Here is an 11,303-nt window from a genome sequence, read left to right as displayed (position 1 = left end):
AAACTGATTTGCCTTGGGTCATTATAATAGATTAAACAGTCTCCCTACAGTTTTGCCTCAATAACCTCTCGGTTTAATATATGTCACAAAAGTGATTACACCCCTCACATTTCTGCAGATCATCATCATGTTTAATTGAACATCACAAAAGAAACATTGCTTTAACACTATGAAAGGTAGTCTGTGTAAAGCTTATATACCAGTGCATATTTATTTTTCCCCTCAAAAAATATAACCATTAGTACCTAAACTCCTGGTAACAAAAGTGAGTACACCCTAAAATAAAAGTTCCTCATGTTCAATATTTTGCGTGGCCAATACGATTTTGCAGAACCAGCTCAAACCTCCTGGCCATGGATTTCACCAGAGCCTTACAAATTGCCACCGGAATGCTCTTCCATTCCTCCATGACAGAGCTGGGGGACATTAGAGATCTTGTGCTTCTCCACCTTCTGCTTGAGGATGCCCCAAAGATGTTCTTTTGGGTTTGGCTAGTCCACTCCCTTTACCCTAACCCCTTTAGAAAAGCCTTGTTCATCTTGGATTTTGTATTCGGAGTCATTGTTCAGCTGGAACATTGCCCAGCGACCCAGTTTCTGGATGGAGGGGATCATTCTTTGCTCCAGTATTTCTTAGTACAGGGTAGAGATCAGGTTTTTCTTAACAAAATGCAACTCCCCAACTTCCGTTGCACTCATGCAGCCCCAAACCATGACATTCCCAATACCATGCTTTAGGCACAAGACAAACATGTTTGTATTCCAAACTTTGTTACCACACACATGCTTTCCACCATCTGAGCCAAATAAATTCATCTTTGTCTCGTCTTTCCAGTAAGCCATAGCCTTGTTTGACAGACTTCTTCAATAGTGTCAAAGCAATGCCTCTTCATTCAACATACTAATGAAATCTATGCAGAAATGTGAGGGGTGTACTCACCTCTGTGACACACCGTATGCATTGAAAAAAAGATCTCGTATAGTATTTTTTGAAAGACTTTCGGTTTTGTTCTTTCTCGAACATTCATTGATGAAAAGGTGGAGATACTGTTGAACCCATCAGAATGCACTAAGCAAATCAGTGTTCCTGGCACTGTGGGTAAAAATAGTGTGATAATGAAATAAGCTCGAATGCCTTGTTGTATGTCATCTTTACCATTGGTGGGCTAGTGGTAAGGTGGCGGTGCTTTCACTCCCACTACCGGGGTTTGATTTCAGCTACATAGTATGTTTTGCAATTTAGGTCAGGGATGTTTATCGATCTGTTCAATCAATGTACAATCATTGCTCAAAAACTGTATTACTGTAAAACTTAGTATGTTTACTCATAGCAATGATTACTGTATTAATTTCCAATTTGTTGTGTTCCGTGGTAGATAAGGTGCAACGGGTTGTAAGGCGCACTTTCAAATTTCTGGCCAAATGGGAGTTTATGGTGCATCTTATAGTCCAGAAAATACAGTAAATGTTTATAAAGTCTTGCTTAACTTAGATTTTGTAACAAAAGACAGGCTTTATTGTGTTATCATTTTTCTCCTCTCCTCATCTTGTGTCCTTACATATAAAATATGAAATTTCGGGTTTGCTTCGAGCTTGGACCTGCAAATCCAGTTAATGGGTGGGGTTCGGGCTGGGTCGGGCTTTAATACCTGGGGGATCCGGGTCGGGCTGAATTATTTTAGACCTGATCTTACCTCTACAGGAAAGTGCAAACTCAAGCGTTCGGAGTGAGTTTTCCATCAGGACTGGGGAGCAGGCACAATTTTTTTGGGGGTGGGGGGCTTCTTGGTTTGCCACAAATGGCTGTGGATTGTGACGGCGTCCACGCTAGCCGACATGGTCTTGGCCGGGATCAGACTGAACTGCTTCTTGTCCGAGTTGTACTTGTAGAGGCCGTCGATCATTTTGCGCGTGACGCTCTTGGGGCCGATACCCGTCAGCTTGTTGATCTCTTCCGTCTCGGGGCAGTACGTGTACAGGGAACGGAATTGGCAGCCGGCGTCTCGGAACAAAACCAGGAAGTTGTTGGCTTCTGATTTCTCCATTTCCTGTTACAATAAAAGAAAACAATGAGCTAAGTCCATTCATATCATTTTTATTTGTATAGCCCTTAATCACAAAATTTCAGAAAAGGCTGCGCAAACCACCATCTCCTGATTCAGTTGACAGATTCCTCTTCCAAAATCTTGACGGATGCAGCAGGTCGTAGATAAGGGGTGGGCAATTAGGGCGGCATTAGCTCAGGAGGTAGAGCTCGTCTTGGGATCAAGGGATCTCAGGTTCGATTCCCGGATACTCCGTGTTATATGTCGAAGTGTCCTTGGGCAAGACACTGAATCCCTAATGCCCTCAATAAGCAGGATGGCTCCTTGCATGGCGGCTATTAGTGTGTGAGTGTGTGTGAATGGGTAAGTGTGAAGCACATTGTAAAACGCTTTGGGAAGTCTTCAATGACTTGAAAAGCGCTATATAAATGCAGACCATTTACCATTTCATTTACCAATTCTATCTGAATTTTTCACTTGTGTATAAAAAATACATGAGACATTTGCATGTTATATTCCCTTATATTTTATAAAGTATCTATGTATCTATCTATCTATCTATCTATCTATCTATCTATCTACTACAAAGAACACTGATGCGAGAGGGCACATCAAGGAGCTAATCACTATAGCTGTAACAGCGCATGAACTAGCAGCCGGTGCCATGTGATAAAATTGAGCACAAACAGTGTGCCTAGATAAGTGCGGTCATCAACAATGCCTCAAAAAAAACGACAAAAAACAACAAACATTCCAAGTCGTTACCTCCAAGATTTTGTTTTTCTGTCCTTCGTTGACTTTGCCAGCGAGGCAGCAGTGGGCTAGCGCGTTCTGGATGATGTGCTTGTTGGATTTGGCACTGGGCTCTTTGTAGAGCTTTGGACCTGAGTGGAACAGGATATGAAAGAGTTTATTTCAGTTAAAAATTGTTTTGTATCTCCCTTAGACCAGTCTGTATAAAGCTTTTTTGAGCACACCAGTTGTCAAAATTATTTAAAATGGATTCTCGGCACTAGTTTCATATTTTGTTTCATTGTGAAAGACGAAATAAAACATAATCAAATACTCCACAAAGCGCAGATGAAAATTGTTGTTGATGATTTTCGTGCTTATTTGTGATGTGACTATCTGCGATTTACCATCTTTTTCTCTCAATCAGCCGGTTTGAACTGACATGAATTCCTCCACCTGCCTTAAAAATGTGCATGCCGTTTTTTTACGTCACACTTGTTTACAAACAGAAAAACGAGTCTATTAGATCGGCAACATAGAATTACACCAAGTTCCCCAATACTATAAACCAGGGGGTCAGGAACACATGGCTTACGAGGCAAAAATAGTTATTTTCATGAGTACATATGGCTTGGAGATAAAACAGGACATACGCAAATTTTGTTTTACATGCAAAGCTGAGACAATGATGATTACAAAAGGGTTTGGCCCATTTATATAGGACACGATTTTAATTACATTTTACAGTCAGGATATCACACCAGCAGACCCTGTTTTGGCCATAAATCGCTAAATAATCCTTTATATAAGCAAGTTCACTGTTGCAACACGTTATGATGAAAATTCACAGATCAAAATTTAACCCAAAACATTGTTTACCCAGAAGCACTAGCAAAGCAGCTAGATCATACTGATTGGCTGGAAAGTAGAAATGGACGAAGTTATGCACAGGACAGGACATGCGCACTCTCTCCTTTGCCCAGGGATGTCCGCACTGAAGGTAAAAACATTGGTGTCCTTGTTTGCAGTATTTTGTTGCGTTTTTACAAAATAACTTTGCTTGCACCTTGTTTCTGAACTATTATTTAGGACAAAAATGAGCCTCAACAATCTTAAGTAACTGTAGGACAGAGTCAAATTTTAGGTGGCGAATTTATATTGATATGGGATACAGGCTCTGGCGTTATTATTATTTTATAGGTTTGAGGAAACCATCAAACGTCACACAGTGAAATAAAATGATCGGAATAATTAGTTGCCGGTTTTGTTGAATTTTGTCTTAAAATGTATGGTGTGGCTCCCCCCCAAAAAAAATATTTTTGCTTTTATGGCTCTTTGGGTCAAAAAGGTTCCCAACTTTTGCTATAAACTGTAGCCTGTGAGTAAACAAACAATAGTCACCTGTGTACTCAGAGATTGATGTCACGGACGAGGTTGTGGATCCATTTTCCCAGTCCTTCTCTCCATTTCTGCTGGTGTGACTTGGGGATAGGAAGCCATCTGCTGAATCTGGCCTAAAATACAACAAAAAATGAATATACACACCAACATTTGCAAGTCGTGCCTTTAACTTTATGCATGCGAAGCAGTCTGCTGGCCGTGTTCGAGGTTGTCTTGAAGTGGACAAATATAGCTCTCCAGCTATATTATGTACAGTGGTGAAATTTTGAAACGACAGAAAGAATAAGGAAAAAAAACGGTGCACCGCAAGTGTGCTAAATCAAGTCAAAGCCAGGGTGGGAACAAGGTCAAGTGCAGAAATGTGACTGAAGCAATTAAAAGGTTGCCAGATCACAATACCAAGCAAGAACTAACCTTCTCCTCCTCGGTTTAGGAGAGCTCAGAAAGTAGAAGAGAGTGCTTGAGGCTAAGCTGGCACTTCTGCCGTGTATGATTGAGCAGGAGTCAGACACAAATTGAAGGACGGACGTAGCAAGAATATGAAAAATGGATTAAAAATGCGCACTGCAAAAAACTGTATAAAAATGAAAAAAAAAAACATGACTCATTGGCAGATATGTTGCAATTCTTAATTGTATATTTTCTTGTTTTGGTACATTTTATGCATTTCTTTTATAGTGAAATAAGAATATTTGTACTTCAAATGAGGAAAACGGCAGACTATTTTGCTCATTTTGTGTATTTCTTTCGAGTCTAGGAAAAATTAAAAAAATATTAAAAATAAATTACTATGTGCTCGATTAATTAACTTAGCTCGTTTATTTATCCGATTATCAGGCACATTTTTTGTTACCTAAAAAAGAACTCAAAGTTTAGGTGCGTACTACCAGTTGAAAAACGACCACAAGCTCAAAATATGGGATGCAACGGGAATCGAAAGTGCCGAATCGTAACCACTAGACCACTAGCGTTACAGATGACACATGAAAAGGCATTCGATTTAATATCATTATCACACAATTTTTATTCAAAGTACCATATACGATTGTTACACAATGGAGCAAAACAGAAAGTCCTCCTGAAAGCTATAAATAGATGCAAGAAAATATAAGGGAGCAACTTGCATGGAAACTTTATTTCTTTCAGGATACCAAAAATTTGGAATTTTTTGCCTGACCGGGTTATTAGTGCAAATACGGTGCAAATCTTTAAGCAAAGGTTGGCAGAAACAGATCTGTCAAATTTCCTTAGGGGAGGGGGTGTTGGGTGACCATATTTGGCCATGCTCACTCTCAGCATTAGTTTTTTTTTTTTCTTTGTGTCATGTTTTGATTAACGTATCCAACAATACCTTCAAAAAAAAAAAAAAACTCTTTGGAGCATTTGATAATGAATCTGACATTGAAGGACATTAAAAAAATACATTGTTAATTTTTCATTGGTATTACGTTCATTGTTTACGTTGTCAATAAATGATTTTAATCATGGCTGGACATATTCAACAACCTCCGTTTACTTACAGTGCTTAGTTTAAGCTGAAAACCTAAAACAAAATTTTATGCCCATTCCTTATCAAAAATTAGCGGTGTACTGTATACGCAAATAAATACAGTAGGTTGTTTTTTCCGCCTCAAACATGGCATTGCACCATGCTATTACTATGTTATATTCCACCAGAGTGGATTGTAGTGAGAATAAGTGACCTCACACAATGCAAAGGTGTAAATTATGTTAGCATCAGTGCAACAATTAAAAAAACATACTGTACAGTAGTGTTTTTTCAACCTTTTTCAAGCTAAGGGATACATTTTATTATTTGAATTGCTTAAAATGCATTTTCAGTTTCAGATTATTTTTTTCAAAGTTTCAATTAGCAAGATAGGCTATCGGTTAGTTTGAAACATTTTTTTTAATTCTTCTGTTTTTGCGTACTAGGTTACATCAGCAATTCCATAAGCGTGCACAACCTCACCTTTGTGCTCTCTTCTCAGAGTCTATGCTTTCGCCATCTCCCAGGTTGAGGGATGCCAGGGACAAGCTGGAGACTGGAAAACAAAATGGCGTCAACCTGATTGTGAGACGATGTTATGTGTGGGAGGCACAACAGTTCCATGGACGAGGATGCGTGATGACGCTAGCACTACGTCCACAGCAATGCAGCCTGAGCTGAGAATAAACTAAAAAAAATTACTTTTGGGTTTCGATTTAAACCTGTCCTGTAAAACATAACGAAATAGTGTATTTTTCGTACTAAATGGGTCACCTAAAAATCCCAAATCTGTCTAAAAAAAAAAAAAGTATGCCTTATATACCGCAGAATAACGATAAGACTGGAAATGCAAAAGGTATATATATATATATATATATATATATATATATATATATATATATATATATATATATATAGGTATATATTACCATACACGGTTTTACGATATTAACATATTTAAACAATGACTGATCAATCGTTTAATATCGCTGACCTGAATTGCAAAAATTGCATGCAATAGGAGTCAAACCTGGGTAATTTACCACTAGACCACCGGTGGTAAAAATGACATATGATAAGGCATTAAACCTTATCTCATTATCGCACTATTTTCAGTCACTGTGCCAGGAACACTGATTTCCATAGTACATTCTGATAAATTAAACAGTTCCTCCACTTCTTCACCAACGAATATCAGAGAATGGAGAAATTTTTTTTTTCAACAAAATACTATACAAGCTCTTTTGAGAATGCACAAAGAATATATTGATGCACAGAGAAAAAGTAAAGAGACTGTTTAACCTACCAGAATACACTGTGCAAATCAGTGTTGTGGCATCGTGAGTAAAGTGGTGTGATGATAAGATAAATTCAAATTAATTTTCTTATGTCATCTGAACCACTGATGGTCTAGTGTTGGCGCTCTCACCGCCACCACTCGGGTCTGATTCCCATTGAATACAATGTTTAGTGATTTGGGTTCGTGGCATATATTGAAATGCACTATTATGTGCTTATACACGCGGAAGCCCTTACTGTAGTCTTAATTTCATGTGCTTCATAGTCCGGTGTGCCCCATGTATGAGTCATATATGACAAAAGACTATTTTTTGGGGGCTGCGCCTTATAGTGCGTGAAATACGGCATTACGGTGTGTAAGGTTCATCTCCATGGTTACCTGTGGACGCTCTGACAGGAGTTTTTGGTGAGTCGATACTGTCGCGACGGATGGACTTAGCACGTCCTCGTCTTTGTTTCGAGCCGGTGGCTGGTCGAGATTTGACGATCGTATCCATGTCCTCCATCAGCTTCAGCTGCTTCCTCCTCAGATATTCCTGCTTGATGAACTCCTTTCTGGCTTTATCTTCCTCCTTTCGAATGCGCTCCTCTTCTGCTTTTAGCCTGTTGAGACAGGACACAGTGGTAGAACACGGATATTGAGGGAAAATGACCGATTTTATCTTTGCAAAAAAAGCATACAATTCTTCATTTTTTTGCTTTCCTTCATTAATCAGCCAAGTAACCGTAACAATCATCCATAACAGTTAGTGGCAGGAGAAGAACTTTCCCAAAAATATTATTCCTGATTATCAGTTCATGAGGTAGCACAGGGAAATATATTTCTGTGAGAGCGAGAGCGAGAAAAATAACATTTTGTTTGAAATGCTGTTTAAGACTACACTTCCAAAATAATTAAAAAATAATAAACAATAAAGTAAAAATCGTACACATCGTTTTTCTATTTTCTTTTTTTAATATAATAGATTATTTTATTTTTTCAGACTGCAGGCCAGTACTCAATTTGAGACTAGTCATCAATGCAAGAGATACATGGCAAAATATGCTGCAAATTTTCTTTTAACTCATCAGCAGAATGTTTTCAGTGTTGTTTTCTTTTTTTTTTTTTTTAAACTCTACGATATTGTTTTCCCGTTTCTCAAATAATAAAAAAAAGAAATCCTCCTTAAATACGAAAATGTATCATATCCAGCAGATAGTTAAAATGTCTCATGATAAAGCCCCACATTGGAACATTTGACGACTAGATGGTGTAATGTGAACCAAAACCAGTGTCACAGAGCACAGTGCCTAACAAACATGGTGGTGACCCTTAGGTAGGGATTCCACCATGTAAAAGAAATACAAATTTATCGACCATTAAAAAAAAAAAAAAAAAAAAAAAAAATCAACATTGGTATGATAGTTCATGTACTTTTTCCTGAATTTCAGTTTTTTTTACTGAATGCGAGTTAGCTGTACCACTAGGAGGCACCAAACACTTTGTCCATTTAAGGAATGTGTTTGACATAGTTTAGAAATAAAATACTTAAAATGAGCAAAACTATAAAAGAATGTTGTTATATTTATCATTTTAATTATAATGTTTCTTCTTTTACTAAGAAACCAAGTTAAAATGTCTTGCAACCACTACATTATAGTTAAAGTAGCAACATTGGCTGCTAATGGGGTGAAGTATTAGGAGATGAATGCCAGGTAGGTAAGGTATTCACACTACTTGTGACGATCCAGTACTCTCTTGTTCTTTTTCTTTATCCTCTCGCCCTCTCTCGCTTGCCTTACCTGATTGGTCACTCACCTCCGATTTCTATCATCACATTCCAAGCACCCATGTCACAGCGCTCATTTATTCAGTGTATGGAAACCCTGCCCGGCAACCCAGATTGAGTACTGATGGCTAAACTATTGGCTGCTTGGATTTACCGGCTCATTGAACTTTTACCTGGATTGGATCACATTTGTTTGCATCTGGTGTTCTGAAAACTCTTGCCCCGATGCGTGCCTTACTGTGTACCGAACCCTGCCTTAATTAATAAAAGACTACTTCTATCTATCTATCTATCTATCTACCCCTGGTCATATCCCTCAAGACGGGTGACCGACAGCAAGACAAACACATACAAAAAGAAAGAAAATTAAAAAAGGAAAAAGTAGCAAAAAACACACACAAAAATGTTTGGACCATGGCCAACCCCAATGCCCAAACAAGTTAAGCACCTCGGCACCGAAGTTGGTCATGTTTTCGTCCCTCCCGATAAAACGGGACACATGAAAGCGGCCATGTCACTCGGGTCAGGGTGACACAACACACTCTTGTGTTCAACAGCAGGGCCCGACAGCTTTCGCTGGTTTACCCCTGCCGCATCATACAGGTGCCCTGCCCATCCTTTAGACCACGTCTAGACATCCCACTATCCTTTCACAACTTTCCACTCAATCCTATCACTAACAAGAGCTCTAACTTCCACTAGATTTAGGCCTCTTCCCTGCAGTGCACTCATAACACCATCCATCCACGTCAATCGCAGCCATCCTCTTGGTTGCCTTGCATTTACTTCCGCTCTGTAGATCCTCTTCAACATTTATTCCTCATCCATCCTCTCCATGTGTCCACACCAACCGAGTACTAATCTGTGCTTCTGCATTGTGTTTCCGCAGAATGCAGTATCCTGTGTGAGTTCATGACAATACTACACCAATAAAACATAACGTGCTTGTTTGACATTACTAAATAAACTACTTTTGATGTATTCATTATAATTAAAAAAAAGAAAAGAAAATGTAAGCATATTGCAAAAAAACTCCCATGAAAAACATTTAGACAAATGTAATACATAATAAGTCTCATCTCATCTCATCTCATTAGCTACAACGCTTATCCTCAGTAGGGTCGCGGGGGTGCTGGAGCCCATCCCAGTAATCATCGGGCAGTGGGCAGGGGACACCCTGAACTGGTTGCCAGCCAATCGCAGGGCACACGGGGACAGACAACTCACTCGCTCAGTCACACCTAGGGACAATTTAGACCGCCCAATTCACCTGAAATGCATGTTTTTGGGATGTGGGAGGAAACCGGAGTGCCCGGAGGAAACCCACGCAAGCACGGGGAGAACATACAAACTCCGCACAGGAAGTCTGGAGCTGGATTTGAACCCACACGGGAGGTTCCCAAGACATGATCTGTGCCGCACACGCGCTAACCACTGCGCCGCCGTGCTGCCCACATAATAAGTAAATAAATAGAAATAAATAAATACTATAAAATCCTAACATACCGAGCCTCCTCTTTTTTTTGCTCTTGTTCTGCCTCCTGCTGCATTCTCTTCTGTTGGCTTTCCTTCTCCCTCCTCATCCTCTTCTCCAGTAGTGCTGCCCTCTTCTGAGCCATATTCTCCTCTGCCTTTCCGTCCTCCTGAAACAATTAAGAAATGGGGTCTGATCTCCTTACACTGGTAAATATAATATGACTATGAAAATACATTTCAACAGCAAATATATGCTTTGAATGAAGCTACAGTAGGCACAATATTGCACTAAATTCTTGATTACACCGATATTAATAGCGAAATACTGACACCACTAGTATTTTCTTCTACATAGCATTTTCTCCCCCGAAACATTCAGAGATAATTTGAAAGTAACATTAATACACAGTATTTCCTCTCTTTTTGCGGTTCGATCATTCTATAACTACCTGTATCAGGTCAATTTCAGCAAAGTAGGATGTTCTTTTTAATTGGTTTGAGTGTACTGATGCTTGTAAAGTGATAGCAGAAATCAGCAAACTACTAATTTATCCACAGAACCTAGTAATGGAGAAAAATCGAAGATGTAGTGAAGATGCAAAAGTCGAACCACAAAATGGCGGAAATGGTTCCAAAGTAGAATTAATATCCTTGATATTACATGTAATTAATGATTGTTTTCTATTCGTCAGATTTCCATTAATTCCTGATTGTACAGTGGCAAAAAGTGGCGGATTCTCCAATACCTTGAAAATAAACTTCCCAACAATTTTTAACATTCCAATTGGTGATTTCAAGTAAAGATCCTGTACTACTTTACTCTGTTGATCTGCGTAACCTCTGAATGAGTGCACATCTCCATCCACAGTGGTGCCTAAATTATTCATATTAGACCCAGTTCTGTGACCTACATCACAGCTCAAACTACAGCTGTTAAGTAGTCCTCACAAACTATAAACAGCAAGATGATGTCCTCTCACGTGTCCTCAATTATTTACGACATCATGAAAAACTAAAGTTAAGATATCAGATAAATTGGGTTATATGGAGGGCAGAATGAGGAAACTGAGTGAGCATTGGCAGATTCTGATGA

General features: G+C 39.0%; 1 protein-coding gene across 2 annotated transcripts in view; it reads right to left on the bottom strand.

Moving 5' to 3' along the window:
* Positions 1–1,632: 1,632 nt before the first annotated feature.
* camsap2a (calmodulin regulated spectrin-associated protein family, member 2a) overlaps positions 1,633–11,303 on the bottom strand; it is a 49,508-nt gene continuing 39,837 nt past the window's right edge. The window contains exons 13-19 of one of the 2 annotated variants that reach the window (XM_088349905.1): positions 10,241–10,377; positions 7,345–7,568; positions 6,150–6,222; positions 4,592–4,657; positions 4,178–4,290; positions 2,810–2,928; positions 1,633–2,047 (exon numbers count right to left, since the gene is read on the bottom strand). In XM_088349905.1, coding sequence (XP_088206031.1) covers positions 1,739–2,047; positions 2,810–2,928; positions 4,178–4,290; positions 4,592–4,657; positions 6,150–6,222; positions 7,345–7,568; positions 10,241–10,377 — 1,041 coding nt within the window. In that variant the 3' untranslated portion in view covers positions 1,633–1,738. The remainder of the gene's footprint in view (positions 2,048–2,809; positions 2,929–4,177; positions 4,291–4,591; positions 4,658–6,149; positions 6,223–7,344; positions 7,569–10,240; positions 10,378–11,303) is intronic. The other variant, XM_088349906.1, reaches the window with a different exon arrangement.

This window comes from Urocampus carinirostris, chromosome 12 (genome assembly GCF_059441175.1).
Source record: "Urocampus carinirostris isolate Australia breed hairy pipefish chromosome 12, RoL_Ucar_1.0, whole genome shotgun sequence".
Taxonomy (NCBI): domain Eukaryota; kingdom Metazoa; phylum Chordata; class Actinopteri; order Syngnathiformes; family Syngnathidae; genus Urocampus; species Urocampus carinirostris.
This window is presented reverse-complemented; position numbering and strand designations above follow the sequence as displayed.